General features: G+C 35.1%; 1 protein-coding gene across 1 annotated transcript in view; it reads right to left on the bottom strand.

The window, feature by feature from the left end:
- The window catches only part of LOC128659303 (metalloreductase STEAP4), a 30,998-nt gene extending 17,513 nt beyond the window's left edge, over nucleotides 1–13,485 (bottom strand). Inside the window, exons 1-3 of the mRNA XM_053712971.1 lie at nucleotides 13,403–13,485; nucleotides 7,290–7,745; nucleotides 3,464–3,991 (exon numbers count right to left, since the gene is read on the bottom strand). Coding sequence (XP_053568946.1) covers nucleotides 3,464–3,991; nucleotides 7,290–7,742 — 981 coding nt within the window. The 5' untranslated portion in view covers nucleotides 7,743–7,745; nucleotides 13,403–13,485. The remainder of the gene's footprint in view (nucleotides 1–3,463; nucleotides 3,992–7,289; nucleotides 7,746–13,402) is intronic.
- Between the last annotated feature and the right edge of the window lie 3,846 nt (nucleotides 13,486–17,331).

The raw sequence follows: 17,331 nt of genomic DNA, 5'->3' as shown, positions 1-17,331 counted from the left end.
GTTTTTGTAAGGGGGGTTTGGGTTAGATTAGGGGTATGTGGGTGGTGGGTTTTAATGTTGGGGGGGGCTTGTATTTTTCTTTTACAGGCAAAAGAGCAGTTTTCTTTGGGGCAAGCCCCACAAATGGCCCTTTTAAGGGCTGGTAAGGTAAAAGAGCTTTGAACTTTATTTAATTTAGAATAGGGTAGGGCATTTTTTTATTTTGGGGGGGTTTGCTATTTTATTAGGGGGCTTAGATTAGGTGTAAGTAGCTTAAAATTGTTGTAATATTTTTTAAATGTTTGTAACTTATTTTTTTATTTTTCGTAACTTAGCTTTTTTTATTTTTTGTACTTTAGTTAGTCTATGTAATTATATTTAATTGTAGTTATTTGTAGGTAGTTTATTTAATTAATTTAATGATAGTGTAGTATTAGGTTTAATTGTAACTTAGGTTAGGATTTATTTTACAGGTAATTTTGTATTTCTTTTAGCTAGGTAGTTATTAAATAGTTAATAACTATTTAATAACTATTCTAACTAGCTAAAATAAATACAAAGTTACCTGTAAAATAAATATAAATCCTAAGAGAGCTACAATGTAATTATTAATTATATTGTAGCTATCTTAGGGTTTATTTTAAAGGTATTTAGTTTTAAATAGGAATAATTTATTAAAGTATAGTGTAGTGTTAGGTGTAATTGTAACTTAGGTTAGTTTTTATTTTACAGGTACATTTCTCTTTATTTTAGCTAGGTAGCTATTAAATAGTTAATAACTATTTAATAGCTATTGAACATGGTTAAAATAAATTGAAAGTTGCCTGTAAAATAAAAATAAATCCTAAGATAGCTACAATATAATTATTATTTATATTGTAGCTATATTAGGGTTTATTTTACAGGTAAGTATTTAGTTTTAAATAGGATTAACTTAGTTAATAAAATAAATATTATTTAGATTTATTTAATTAATATTTAAGTTAGGGGGGTGTTAGGGTTAGTGTTAGACTTAGGTTTAGGGGTTAATAATTTTATTACAGTGGCGGCGGTGTAGTGGGGGGCAGGATAGGGGTTAATAAATTTAATATAGGTGGCGACGGTGTAGGGGGGGCAGGATAGGGGTTAATAAATTTAATATAGGTTGCGGCGGGTTCAGGGAGTGGTGGTTTAGGGGTTAATACATTTATTATAGTTGCGGTGGGCTCCGGGAGCGGCAGTTTAGGGGTTAATATGTATAGAGTAGCTTGCGGTGGGCTCCGGGAGCGGCGGTTTAGGGGTTAATATGTATAGAGTAGCTTGCGGTGGGCTCCGGGAGCGGCGGTTTAGGGGGTAATAACTTTATTTAGTTGCGGCAGTGTAGGGGGGACAGATTAGTGGTGTTTAGACTCGGGGTACATGTTTGGGTGTTAGGTGCAGACATCTCCCATAGGAATCAATGGGATGTCTGGCAGCAGCGAACTTGTACTTTCGCTATGGTCAGACTCCCATTGATTCCTATGGGATCCGCCGCCTCCAGGGGTGGCGGTTTGAAAACCAGGTACGCTGGGCCGTAAATATAAAAATAGTGAGATTGTGCCGCACTTGTGTGCGGAACATCTGGAGTGATGTAAGAATCGATCTGTGTCAGACTGAGTCCGGCAGATCGAAGTTTACGTCACAAAATTCTACTTTTGCCGATCTCAAGCCTTTGATAACAAAGGCGAATCAGCCTCGCCACAAATACGCTGCAGAATTCCAGCATATTTGAGGTTGACGGCTTGATAACTACCCCCCAATGACTCAAGGGATTTTTGCATAGCCACTAGTCACCAACTAGCTCCAAGTAGTGCTCTGCTGCTCTTGAGGCTACCTAGATATGATGTTCCACAAAAGATACTAGGTGAACAAAGTAAATGTATTGATAGAAGTAAATTTAAAATTAACTTAAAATTTCATGTACTGTCTGAACCATGAAGTTTTATTTTTTCTTTGATGTCATTATCTGGTAAACATGGTCTGAACCAATCCAGTTACGGTTATTGTAAAGATAATATACCATGTTGGCTCTTACAGTAAGGCATAACTTGAAAAATCTCAGGTGCCAAGTAACTACGGCTCCTATAATTCTACCTAAACTTCCTAACTTTTTAAACACACACCCCTGTATAACATAATCCATTGCTCCTACAAAAAATGTATGCTTCTGTATTCTGTGTAGCACCTTCCTGGGTAGCTCCTAAATGGTTTAGGAGGCATCTATATATAAAAAAAAGCATTGTTCATTTGAAATATAATATATTTCTTAATGCTATAATCCATCAATCATTAAAGGGACATGAAACCCAAAATGTTTCTTTCATGATTAGAGCATACAATTTTAAACAACTTTACAGTTTACTTCTATTGTCAAATTTGCTTCATTCTTTTGGTATCATTTGTTGAAGGAGCAGCAATGCACTTCTAGTTGCTAGCTGAACACATGGGTGAGCCAATGACAATCAGTATATATATATAGCCACCAATAAGCAGCTAGGACCCAGGTGCTTTGTTGCTCCTGAACTTACCTAGATAAACACTTCAACAAAGGATAACAAGAGAAGGAAGACAATTAAATAATAGAAGTAAATTGGAAAGTTGTTTAACATTGTATGTTATGTCTGAATCATGAATGTCTCATATAGGGGCAGAAACACAAGTTATGAAGCAGCGCTCTAAATACCGCTGCTCTATAACCTGTCCGCCTGCTCTGAGGCGGTGGACAGACATCGCAGAAAATCAACCCGATCCAACACGATCGTGTTGACACTCCCTGCTAGCGGCTGATTGGCCGTGAATCTGCAGGGGGCGGTGTTGCACCAGTAGTTCACAAGAACTGCTGGTGCAATGATAAATGCTGACAGCGTATGCTGTCGGCATTTATCGATGTTTGGCGGACATGATCCGCAATATCGGATCATGTCAACTCGCACATTAGTTTGTGTTAGAGTGCATCTTTATATAGTTAGGGTCACAAGAGATCACTCCTAGGGCAAAACTCTTTCTGTTCTCATATATTTCTCAAGTGTTATTCAAATGCTGGTCTACATTTGCAATAATCAAATTAATTCATCTATTCAGATTCATTCATAGCAGTATAACCCTTGAATCTTATGGTGATACAGGTTAAAAAAACATATTATCAGTCAAAAGACTATTTAAGCACAAATATTTGCAACAATTTTCTGTGTGCCTTGTGGGAGGTATTTAAGCCAGAATAATCTTTGTCAAACAATATATTTTTTAAAAAAAATATTATACATCTTTCCTACCCTCTGCTTCATTTTATCAGAAATTTCCTTACCAAAGAAAGCTGTCAGTTACTTGCTGTTCTAAATTACAGGAAGCTTTAACGGAATGTTTGTCATTAATAATGTTCATTTAAAAACAAAAAAAGGACCTGGTTCTTAATTCTCAGTTCTAATTTTATTACAACTATCTTTTAGTTTCCAAATGAGAGAATTACCTGTGTAATGATGTAGTTGTTATTCCACCATCTTACATAATAACGGATTGGAATGACAAGCGTGTAGATGGCGTGTAGAAATGCGTAAGCCAGAGCTACCAGACCAAGCTGCTTTCGGCAGAGCATCCATTTGTCAAGCCAGTCTGGAAAACGGCTGTATTTGGTACCTCTGTATAGCTGAAGAATAGCAGCAATTATTCCTGGAAGGTAAACTAAGGCAAGAAGAATCAGTGACACAATTGGGAATACTCTGTTTGGAATGGAAATTGCCAGGTAGAACAAGGTGTCTTCTTTCCTTGTAACGTATGGATATATCACTTCGGTTAGTACGCAGTAAAGGAAAACAAATATAGTAAACCCAGCACAGATATAGAATGGTAGTCTCCACATTGGGAATAACTGCAATGGATAATTCTCCACATCATTGGCTGCTAAAAGAGATCCTTGGTCTAGTGGTGTAAGACTAAGAGCACGAACAATATCCATCACCATTTGCTTTGATTTAGCATCATCACCACAGACAAACACCTGTTATATAAAAAGAAACACTATATATTAATGAATGTTATAAAATTAAAGGGACAGTCTACACCAAAATTGTTATTGTTTAAAAAGATAGATATTGCCTTTACTACCCATTTCCCAGCTTTGCACAATCAACATTTTTATATTATTATGCTTTATAACATGTAAACCTCTAAATTTCTGCCTGTTTCTAAGCCTCTACAGACAGTCTCTTATCACATGCTTTTTTAATTTGCTTTTCACAACAGGAGACTGCTAGTTCACGTGGGTCATATAGATAACATTGTGCTCTCTCCCATGGAGTTGTGGCTAAAATGTAAGTCAATAGATAATAAATGAATAGCCATGTGATAAGGGGGCTGTCTGTAGAGGCATACAAGGCAATCACAGGGTAAAAAGTGATTTAATATAACCATGTTGGTTATGCAAAACTGGGGAATGGATAATAAAGGGATTATCTATATGATTCACAGAGCAAACAATTTAAAACAGCTTTTTAATTTACTTATTTTATCAAATGTGCTTCATTCTCTCAGTATCCTTTGCTAAAGGAGCAACATTTCACATCAGATCAGTTGACAGGAGGCATATATTTACAACTACCAATTGGCAGATGGTTCCCACTTCCCAGTAGTGCTTTGCTGCTCCTAAGGATACCTAGGTATTCTATTAAAAAAGAATAGCGATAGAACAAAATAAAGTAGATAATATAAGTAAATTAGAAAGTTGTTTAAAACTTAATTTCCCAGAAACTCAATCACTATTACGTTTCATTATTTTTGTTTTTAGAATAAGTGAAATATGTTGAAGACGTAATTATTTATATTGATACTGATTTCATATTTTCTAAAGAGTGTACGCTTAGGTCTAGTTTACAAGTTTAGCTCAGAAATATTAGCACAATTGAGCACTAACACCGCTCAAGTTAAAACAATAGCGCTCCTATTCTTAAGCTCATATAAGTTGAAAATAAAACTTTATCAATCAAACAAAAGCATGCTAACATCTGAAGGTTGGAAAGCTTGTCTGAGCTGAGTCCCACTCACCATAGACTTCTATTGGGCATGCTACAAAACGTGTGCTAAAAAATTCTATTGGGCATGCTACAAAGGTGCGCTCACCCAAGTGCACTAAATCTGAAGGTACGTTAAAAACGACTTGAAATAGCATTGTTTTTTACTCAGAAGAAAATGTTATTTTTATTTTTTATCTATCTACCTATCTATATATTTATTTAATATATATATATAAGGTGCTCAAATAACAAAGTATTGCAGTATGCAGTGATACCTTTTTTATTGGACTAACATAATATTTCAAAGACAAGCTTTCAAGAGTTTTCCTCCCTTCCTCAGGTCTGAGGTATTGCTTCAGACCTGAGGAAGGGAGGAAAACTCTCGAAAGCTTGTCTTTGAAATATTATGTTAGTCCAATAAAAAAAGGTATCACTGCATACTGCAATACTTTGTTATTTGAGCATCTTATCTACTGGACTAACACGGCTAATCCAATCTACACTATATATATATATGTGTGTATGTGTAATGTATGTATTTATAGTGTGTATGTGTGAACATCTGCTTCCACAAACATATATACATATATATATATATATATATATATATATATATATATACTTTTGAGCCCTTCCAAATCCAACAATGTTTCATATACTATGTCCATTTAAAACACTTTTATACATGAATTTCATTAATAAACATATTTTAATATGTGTGTATATATATATATATATATATATATATATATATTAGTGTAATGTTTTATTTTAATATATTTTACATGTATTTTGTTATATTTTTACTCTATCCCAAACACTTTACTTCATTATTTTTTTACTGTGGTTATTTGTTGCTCTTAAAGGGACAGTCAACACTTCTGTGAACATTATTTCATATTGAAAATTAAAACCCGACGATCCGCCTGCACTATACCCCTCCTGCCTTGCCGCCTTGCTTCTGTACTAATCAGCATCGCTAACTTCTCTAATACTGGGTAAATATGGCAGAAGCAAGGTGGCAAGGCAGGAGGGGTATAGTGCAAGCGGATCGTCGGGTTTTAATTTTCAATATGAAATAATGTTCACAGAAGTGTTGACTGTCCCTTTAAGCACAACACATAGCTCACAACTTGTTATATGAGCAATGAAAGAAATAGAGATCCACTTGCAATCTAGGCCTTAGACGGGCATTAGAAAAGAGTTTAATGCTCACCAGCTTTAGATTGGCATAAAAAAGGGCTTATGTTGACTAGTTTATGATGTACCAACCAAAGTTGTAATTTGTAATGGTTTAAATACCTGTATTATTTCACCAACAAATGAGAAAAAGTAAGCATAACTAAACCAGTTAGTTGAAAATCGTCTAAAGAGAATATTCATTGTTATTAAGCCCAGTGTGGAGTTAGTGTATGATTCCAGTATTAATCTGAAACATGTCAGATTGCTGTATCTCGTAAAGGGTCATTTTATCTTTTTATTTGATTTCTTGGTGTCTAAAGTTGTATTGGATTTCTAGGATTTGGAATAAAAAGCTTATTTTAACATGCCTTAGTGTGCTAGTTTACAATTCAAATATCAGATAATGTGTTAGAGTCTAAAATAGATTAAACAAAACGTTTCCAAGCAGGACACAGCAGTTGTACAACCATGCTAATCACCATCTGTATCCAGCTCAGAAGTTGCAAGTCTTGCAGGGGTTAAACATATAGGGCCAGATTACAAGTGGAGCAACAGACTGCATCAGGACCTTGCACAGCGAAGGGGGTAAGTAGCGCAGCGATGGGCAGCATTTTAAAATATATATGTATATGAAGTTATACATATCTAATTATGTGTTAATATGTGTATATACACATATTAACACATAAATATATATATTTATTATCATATTTACATTGCGGTCTATGGGAACACACAGTTCCCATAGACCGCAATGTAAAGGCACTTTTCAGTGCCATATTTTTTTCCTGACACCCCATTCTCATCACCCCAAAACTGCCTAGTGCAGTTGTATTTAATTAAAAAAACTAAAAATTTTTAATTAAAAACTACAATGCCCTCTATTTGAGGGCATTGGGGCCCTTTTAGAAAATTAACCAGAGATCTAATCTCTGGTTAATTTTTGGAGTGTGGTAGCAATAACCAGCCACTTGTAATGGCTGGTTAATTGTTGCTCTCCCGCAAATAGGCAAATTTGCTGTTTGCGGGAGTGCAATAATTTAGCGCTCCTCTTTTGATAGGTGATGTAGTTCCACATGTGAACAAAATAAACAACTATCTTACCTGTCTGCTTGCATCTAAGGTCCCAGATTGCAGAGCCCATGCAGAAACTGTGTTAAAAGCCTTTACTACGTTAGCTCCAGGTACTATGCTGGCAAGAAATTCTGCATTTGATTCTGTATACTGATTTATTTTGAGGTTGTTGCTGACATCCACCAAGACTTTGCCCTCTAAGATTTCAGTTAAGTTCTTGAGAAATGAATAATGTTCTCTGTGTACTGCTAAAATTATAATGGATGACTTTTGTGCAGCCTCTGTGTGGCTCAAGACCTCAGCACCTTTGGGGGTCAGATTGGAAGATTTAGGGTTTCTACTCCCAAAAACAACACTATAGCCACATTGAAGCATCTTAAGTCCAAGAGATCGTCCAAAATCTCCAGTTCCAAAAATGCAGATAGAATCATTTTTTGCAGGTTCTATTAAAGAAAGAGGGATGCAATTTGGAGAATCTCTCATTGTCTGAAATGAAAAAAGAACACTTTATGGATTAGAGTTTACTGATATTCATATATATATATATATATGTGATATAAAATATGCTTTGTAATTTGTGTCTCACTAGTTGCTCTGTCATATCATGCAGCCAATTCACTTAAGAATATTTATATTAAAGTGATGGTCAAATACCTCCAAGTTCATTACACCTTAGCCTTCAAGGGTTAAATTTATGTTAGTTTAAGTAGTGAAAACACAACTTTTGCATAAAAAACCCGTTTCATTATGTTCAGTGTTTTAGGCAGAATTACTCCTCCTCATGGTAAATTATTTTTTTCTATGTATGACCAGCAGGCTCTACAGCCAATAGAAACTGCACCACCCGCACTATGCAAGTCTATAGCTGAAATCTGACACTAGCAGAAGCTCTGGAGCACAGAAAGAGTAGGCTTTTGAGCAAAAAGGCTGTAATTTGAGTCTGGTATTATGCAAAGTCTGAATGTCCAAGAACCAAACCCCCCTGAATTAGAAATATATGATGGTATTTGGGAATAGATGCATGGGAGTGGTCATTTTTTCTAAGTATGACAAGCAGGTGATACAGCCATTTGAAACCACACCATGCACGCTATGTAAATCTATAGCAGTGCATTTTCTATTGGCTATACCGCCTGCTTGTCATTCAAAGAAAAAAATGGCTTTGCAGTGGAGTGAAACTTTCTAAAAACACACAACATAATGTAATTTTTTTTTTTTTATGCATACAAAAGATGGATTTTCATTACTTAAAGTAATGGTAAATCCTAGTGTTTTTGAAATGCAAGGATTTACCAGTGCTACATATAAAGGGGACTTTCAGTAATGAAGTATAAAATGCTTCATGCTGAAAGTTCCTTTATTTGCCGTGAGTTTATGCCTAGCTAATGTCTCCAGCCGCCCACAGCAAAACTCTATTTTTTCGATGAGATGATAGTTCCACCTCTTAGCAAATATCAGTGCTGGCCAATTGGCATTATGCCGGATGGCTAGCATGCTATATTTTAAGTGGTAAAAACATCACCTCATTGAGGCGCTCATCTCGTCATAAATTTGCTGCAAATAAATGAACTTTTAGCATGACTTTTTTTATACTTCATAACTAAAAGTCCCCGTTATTTGTACCACTGATTTACCATGAATTTAAGGGGTATAAAACCAAATAATTTTATTTCATGATTCAGTTTTAAGCAATTTTCCAAAATGCTTTCATTATCAAAAATTGCTTCATTCTCTTGGTATCATTTGTTGAAGATGCAGAAATGCAATACTGGGGGCCAGCTGAACACATCAAGTGAGCCAATCACAAGACTACAGCCACCAATCAGCTGCTAGCTCCCAGTAGTGCATTGCTTCTCCTGAGCCTAATGAGGTATGCTTTTCAGCAAAGGATACCAAGAGAATTAAGCAAATTAGACAATAATTTCTGAACCATGAATGAATTTTGGGTTGTTTTATATCCCTTTAAACAACATACATTTAACCCTTGAAGTCTAATATTTATAAATATGTAATGCACTTGGAAGGACTTTACTATAACTTTAATTAGCTTTAGTGAATCTGCTGCCTACAATAAGTTAGGAACAGAGGATACCTGAAAAGATAAAGAAACGTTGCAATGATTTTTGCCTAATTTCAGTAAAAATATATATATATTTTTTTAAATTTTTAAGAGTTTTTAGCTAGTAAGATAAAAGAAGCATCAATGAAATGTAAAAGGACATTAAAACCTCTTGCTTTTGTGTAACAATTCTGCATGTTCTATTTTACCCAGAGAAGCCAAAATGCAAATTCTAAAACCTGCAAATGCTGCAAATTAAATAGTTGGTTTAAGCAATTTGCAGCATTTTGAACCAAAAATTGCTTTTTGGCCATTTGAGTAATTGTGGAACAAAGCACAATCTATAAATAGAGCAATAGGTGTTTAATGTCCTATTAAATGCAAATTCATCTTAGAGAGATCATCACATTCATTGGGAATATGATTATGATAAATGGCTTACTTTTAAAGGGAGCAGTGTAAACCAAAAGGGCGGAGTGTACTGAGACCATATGAGTACAGATAAGATATTCTTGGTCAGGCCTATAGAGGATTGCAGTCAGAGTTCAAGCTCTGTTGCAAAAATATAAACTGGAGAAATAACAATCACTTTGGATAATAACAACAGGGAGGATTTTAGTAGTGAGAACACTGATGAGACTGGGCACACATTAGGTAATAGCAGCAAGCACAATCTTTATAACAAAATATCTGGTAAAACTATACACACTTTAGGAAACATTTACAAGTACAAATTGCATATCTGAAACTCTGGTAAGATATTTTATAATTTAGATAGAAGTAAATGTAAGCTCAGCATACTACTGCAAGGAAGATACATTAAGAGGAGTACAGCTCAGTTGCGGCTTAAGGACACCAGGACCGCAGGAAGTGCAGTATGCCAGGATATTCAGGTATGCCTTTCTGAACACCAGGAATCATAGATGCTGTCGCTTTACACCAGCTATTTCTAGGCTAGATTACGGGTGGTCTGCTGAATGTTAAGCAGGAACAATAAGGGTTTAATCACAGCTCTTTGTGTGCATTGGAAGTAGCACATGAATTATGAGTTGAAAGTAAACAAGTTCACTTTAGGGCAATCAAATTTAACGCACGTTGGGTTAGCTTGACTTCAAAGCTCTGGTTAACTATTACGCGAGACAAAGAAGTTGCACAAAACACATAAAAAATAGATTGTACATTACGGTTACACTCATAGTAATACTGATAAAAATGATTTAAAACTATAGCATAAAAAAGTTATAAGGCTCAAAGATATATAGGGGTAGATTTATCAACTGTCGGGCGGACATAATTTACTGTAGCGGATCATGTCCGCCCGACATCGCTAAATGCTCACAGCATACGCTGTCGGCATCTAACATTGCACAAGCATTTCTTGCCAATCCCTTCACTGACTTTCTCTTGCCTCCAGGACTAAACACAAAATCATCACTCTGACATACAAAGTCCTCAACTTCACTGCTCCCCTCTACATTTCAGACCTTGTCTCCTGATACTCTCCCTCCCATCCCCTTCAATCTGCTCATGATCTCCTCCTCTCTTGTTACCTCCTCACAATCCCGTTTACAGGACTTCTCCAGACTGGCTCCCATCTTGTGGAACTCCATGCCTCGCTCCACAAGACTCTCCCCTAGTTTTAACAGCTTCAAGCGCTCCCTAAAGACTCTACTATTCAGGGATGCATACAACCTACGCTAACCTTTCCTAACTCCATTGCTTTCCCTTTGAACCCCTTAGAATGAAAGCCTATCAGCTGCGGAATCTATTGGTGCTCTACAAATACCTGATAACAATAATATTATATATATATATATATATATATATATATATATATATATAACAGCCAGAAGAAAGTGCACTCTCAGGTCTTTCACAGCAAAAGTTACTTTATTGATGTATTGATGTAACGTTTTCGGAGGACTTGCCTCCTTCATCAGCATTGATGCTGATGAAGGAGGCAAGTCCTCCGAAAACGTTACATCAATAAAGTAACTTTTGCTGTGAAAGACCTGAGAGTGCACTTTCTTTTGGCTGTTATTTGTTGTTTAAAGTTGCACCCAGGCAGTTTTCCACTTGTGGGCAAGATCTGGAATTTTTGGATATCTATATATATATATATATATATATATATATATATATATTTAGAGCGAGAGAGAGAGACCAAGACAGAGATAAAGAGATAGATAAATAGAAATATCTATGCAAGAGTCAATAGAACATATTCTGCTATGTTAAGAACATTGGAATGTGAAATATTCATATTTTATGTTGGGTTACCACACTTGAGTAAATGCGATCTCCATACAGAGTGACATGACTGGATACCCACAGATAGAGTAAGAATGATATGGTATATACAGAGTAGAATTCCATGTAGCAAATGAGGAAACTTCCATGAGTAATGGGGGTTACAAGGTATGTTCATATCTAGGTAGGCTAGATTGGTTACTGCACATAAATGTTCCATGTCATTAGCTCACCCAATATGTTCAGCTAGCTCCCAGTCATGCATTGCTGATCCTGAACCTACCTAGGTTTATTCTTCAACAAAGTATACAAACAGAACAAAGCACATTTAATAATATAATTTAATAATAAGTAAAATGGAAAGTTGTTTAAAATTGCACACTCTGTCTGAATCATGACAATGTAATTGTATAGGAGACAACTAGAAGGGTATGTGAGAGGATTAATGAACATCGGGCAAATGTAAGATGCAAAAATAGGGAGGCTCCCATTTCTTCACACTTTCCAAAAGCTGGTCATTCTATTAGCCAACTATGCTGGCAGGTTATAAACAGTGTAAATAAACCAAGGAGGGGAGGAGATAGGGAAATTCTGTTAAAACAGAAGGAGGCATTTTGGATTTGTAAATTGGATACTATGATTCCTAAAGGTTTGAATAAAGAGAAGAATATGACAGGGTTTTTTTCTGCTTTTTGAAATAATGTTGATATATTCTAATATAATATAATGTATAGAAACTTTTATTTTAATTGAAAATATTATTTTAAATAAAAATGTATGTTATTGTGTAACCACTAGGTGGCACTATTTAATGTTACGAGCAGTATTACATGTAATATATGGTTTGGCAATAGTTTTGTAATTGTTGGTAATTGGATGTGTATTTAAAAAACAGAGTCAGGTGTATCTACATAGCATGATTAAGGGTAATAAAACCTGACATTTCGCCTGTGATACCCTTTACCTATATGTTCCAATAAAGTTGTTAAAACATCCTTGGTGCCATGGAAATTCTGTCTTTGGACTTTAGTAAATTAACTTCATGGAATAACATAGTATGGTAACTGGAATGTTTGATAAGGCGGATGAAGCAGGAGAGACTGGTGAAATACCTGAGTGAATTTGCTCTTTATTCTCTTTCATTCTGTATTGTTTATTACATGTCCACTTCCCTCCCTCTCTCAGAAACCGATTAAAGGACAATATTGTTAAAATATGTTAATATTAATGTAAAAATATTTACTGCACTTTACTGTCAGAATATGTTGTACAATTTTTTATGCATTCTTCTGTAATTTACATACTAATTATTTCATAGAAATCTCTGCAAACCATAACGTATAAGTGACTTGTAAGTGGTTATTTATTGTTATGATGATTGCTTATTCACTATTTTGTTTACAGATCAGAAGAAGATATGATTTCTGGTTCAGAATTTACTGGTTATTATATATAGAATGTCTTGAGTTACTAGGGATGTAATGCAAGATGTTTTCAGTTCACTGCAGTAAAACAAATGCTAACTGATTGAAAACTGCATTTTAGAACTAAACTATATTAACAACAACTATATTCATAGTATAAGCACACATTCATTCTACATGCGGTAACTGTACACACAGCTACCATGTTATAAACAATACAGCAATTAAAGCAGACTCAATTGTATATACTTAGCAAACATTTGTATTTGAATTCAGAATAGAAAAACAATTACATTTTTTCAGTGTTTCATGACAGAAGCAAGTCTAGAAAATACAATGTCTAGAAAATAATACAAGGTTTACATGTTACCACTTCATGCAAAAGTGAAAACATCTTAACTGAACCTTACCTTGCTTCCCTGTTTAAAAGAAGATTTGATAGATTGTAAAAAATGTCAGCTCTTGACTTAGTCTTATTTAGCCAAAATATTTTCACAAGTCATCAGTAAGAAACTTGGAATGTTCTGTTTAATACTTTGGTTGTTTCGCAAGATAAAAACACTCCCTTTTTCTGAGAGGTTGCAGAATAACTGCATCTCTTTCAGGGGAAATTCCTAGATTTCTTAGCTAATAATATTTTTTCCTTCAGAGAAAAAAAAAAATATATATTATATTTACTTCTGTATGATATATATATATATATATATATATATATATATATATATATATATATATATATATAAAATATCCCATTACTGAATAAGTAGTCCAGAAGGATATATATATATATATATATATATACCTGTGTGTGTGTATGTGTATATATATGTATATATATATATATATATATATATATATATATATATATATATATATATATATATATATATATATATATATATATATATATAAAATAAACATATAGATAGCTTCCTTGCATACAAGTCCCTTCTTCTGATGCACTTTCTGTAAATTCAGTCTGTATCCGATAACTTCACTATGTTATCCTCATCCTACATCATATAGATCCCCTTTTAAAAAGTAGAGTAAGCCCCTTCACACACCTTCCCACCACATCTATTTTGAGCATCCATCAGCTGCTCAATGTCTCTCATCCTCTGTTTCTTTGTATTCCCCACCCCAATTCCTCTTGCTCCATATTCCATACTCAATCACCTAAGCAAACACACTCTCAGTATTTTCAAACAAAAGATCTGTTTCTCTCCCTCACACTACACCATCATTTAAAGAGACCCCAACTATCCTATCAACTAGCTTCATAAAGCAGAATATATTAACCCACTTGTATTACCACACTGAGAAACCACATCTCCAAAAAACCTTTAGCACGTGACCCTCCCCTATTAGCTAAATAAGTCCCTTTCTTTTGGAATGAGTCTGAGTGGGCCTTCTCTCAGTCAGTTCCAATGAAAAGAACAAAGAAAGAGCGTTCAGTAGATTCAAAATATAAAACGTAGCATTTATTGAAAATGTCTGGATAAAAGCAGGAGGTCAGATAGCAAACAATATGAGAGCATGAACACCTCAGGGCTGGCAGGCTTACGCATTTTGGCTTCACACCGTAGTCATAGCATAGGGATGCCAGTCACAGGTGTACAATTTATACACAAATTGCAGTGACTTCACTTGTTAAAACAAGCTGTGTTTTTAAAAATAAAATCACGCCCATAGAGTGTAATTCTTACATGCCAGAAACAGATTGTGTAGTGAACTAGACTAAAATGAAGTTTAAGCTAATATGACGTATAATATAAAGAAATGCGCCATAAGAAGGGTAATGGAGGAAAATACAGTATATATATATATATATATATATGTTACATAGTTCTGGTGGTACATGTACAAATATATAGAAGCTACAAACACGCATATTCCATGATCAATTATAGCACACAGTCTAGACTAAACATAAAGTATCACTACGGGCTCCATGTACTAAGCAGTCAGCGAGCTACCCGCAACAAATCTCGCGTCAAAACTCGCAAACTGAATGTACAAAGTCGTCAACTATGTTCAAACTCGCATCTTTAAAATTGCGAGCGTACTTATCCGCCAAACCTCGCTACCTCTCCATTTTTCACTGTAATTAGACACATTTGACCACCAACTCGCCAAAAACGAATGTACTAAAAAATCTATTTGTCCGCTCGCTACAATTTCCGCTCCCACCTCGTTATTTTTGCCTCGCCACCTTTTAGGTGGCGGGCAAGGTACAAAACAATAGGAAAGTCAATCTAGAAGCCAGTCTAGACATATATAAAAGGCAGTAATATCAGCATTGTACAGCATAACTGGCGTCTAATTTGTCTCTCATTTCCATGTACATAAATTGCGCCAAATTTGTCGACTGTAATTAAAGAGTAATCTATATTTTAAATTTGTATTGTATAGTTGTCAATCTTTATAATTATTTTTATATTAATATTTATATATTATCAGATCCAGATGAAGCCATATCCAAATTGTAAATAAATATTACAAAAATAACGCTCTGTTATCACTCTTCAAAAATTTTTGAACAATAATAAAGTTGTTTAGATAAGTTGAACTTTTATAGGAGCAAAATTCTATTCCCGCGACTACTATGATGTTCGTGACACCTTGCATGTCACGTGTTAATAATTGGCCAGACAATTCAACTGAAAGTTAAGTACATCAGCTTAGTCGCGGCGAGCGAGGCGTCAAATTTATCAATAATCCGCCACTGCTCGCGGCGGGCTAGACTTGTCTATTTATTGGGGGATCATTAGTACATAGTGACAGCGGACACCATTTCGCCCACGGCGAGTAACGGCGAGTTTATCCGCGTCTAAAACGACGGATGAATTGACGGCTTAGTACATGGAGCCCAAAGTAGGTAGATTGTATATATAGACTAATGATACATATAGTGCAAAGAGGTTTGCCATAAAAATGCACAAAACTTAACTTAAAGTGGTACAGTACATGGTTTAATTAAATACCAGCTAAAGGTTTATAATCTAAATAGCTTAAAGGTAATAAATGGGCACCTTTGTAATATTGTCGTGATCCATTTAGTGCCTGGTAATCTAAAATATTAGTATATCCAATAAACAAGACATCTCAGTAGATTATAGCCAGCACAAACCTATTTCAAGCTAGTAACTCCAAATACTCTGTCATAAATGAACAAGACATTCCCAGAGTTGCAGTCAAAAAAATATTTTATAATTTGCTAAAGCAAAGCATTTGACAAATGTGTTAATAAACAATAAAGAGCATGCACTGAATGGAAAGATGGGGTAGCCCAATGCTAAAAAATGTATCAATTCATTGCATAGAGTAATTTCACCACATATACAATATATACTGCAAAGGTGTAGAATTCACACGGTTAAACAACAACCAACTACTGATTCACATGCGGATTATATAGGCATCAAAACAAATGTCCAAATATCGTTATTTAGTGTATAATATAGTACACAGTCCTGGTATACAGTGTTAATTTAAGCCATCCAAACTTGTGAGTGTAGTTGTATAAAAGTTACCATAAGTTGGTCGTTAAGGATTTCCACTTTCCTATAAAGTACTGCAGACCAGAGAGTCACAAATAATTAAATTGAGCTCACTGGATCAATTTACCAATCCTCCCAGAGCATTTTCCTGCAGTGCTTCACCAAACCTGATTTATCAAAGATTTAGCGTGTTTCTCCACAGATCCATAAACTGCAGTGGGCTGTCCGTGCCGTCTACCTGATTAGTTGGGTACTGCTGGTGGATCTTTCTTCCGTGGTTCAAAGGAGGGGTTCCTTAACATTTGTTGCTATCCGTGTTCCTTGCAACAGTGTATCAATGCTCCAGCATTAGTTTTTCTACTACCCACGCTTGATTCCTTGTGGGTGTGGCCATTAAGTTACACTACGTACGTTTCACCTGTCGTTACTCTTAGGCTTTCTCAAGCGTTCTGATTACCTTAGGCTAAGATACTGCCTTATATTCACAGGGATTAATCCATTTACAGTGGAGTAGCGAGACATTTCTTTGAGTGTCAGGGAAGTAGCGATGCTAACTTTAGATGGATGGGTCTAGAGTTAATTGATTTGAAATCCAGAGGAGGTGACATTGATAGACGGTTGTTAAAAGCTGAATGTAAATGGATTTATGATATGAATTTCTTGCAGCCACAGGGTCTTAATGAGGAAATTAACTATGCACCGTTTCTCATGGACTAAATCTTTGGGAAATAATATTACAGTACTCTGCTGTATTTACACATTACTTCACATATGGATATGTATGTAAGCTTATTTCTAGTAATGCCATTAAATTATTATATATTACTGGCATTTGATCT

Source organism: Bombina bombina, chromosome 5 (assembly GCF_027579735.1).
Source record: "Bombina bombina isolate aBomBom1 chromosome 5, aBomBom1.pri, whole genome shotgun sequence".
In the NCBI taxonomy this organism is placed as follows: Eukaryota; Metazoa; Chordata; class Amphibia; order Anura; family Bombinatoridae; genus Bombina; species Bombina bombina.
Note: the sequence above shows the minus strand (reverse complement) of the source record. Positions and strands in the feature narration are given on the sequence as shown.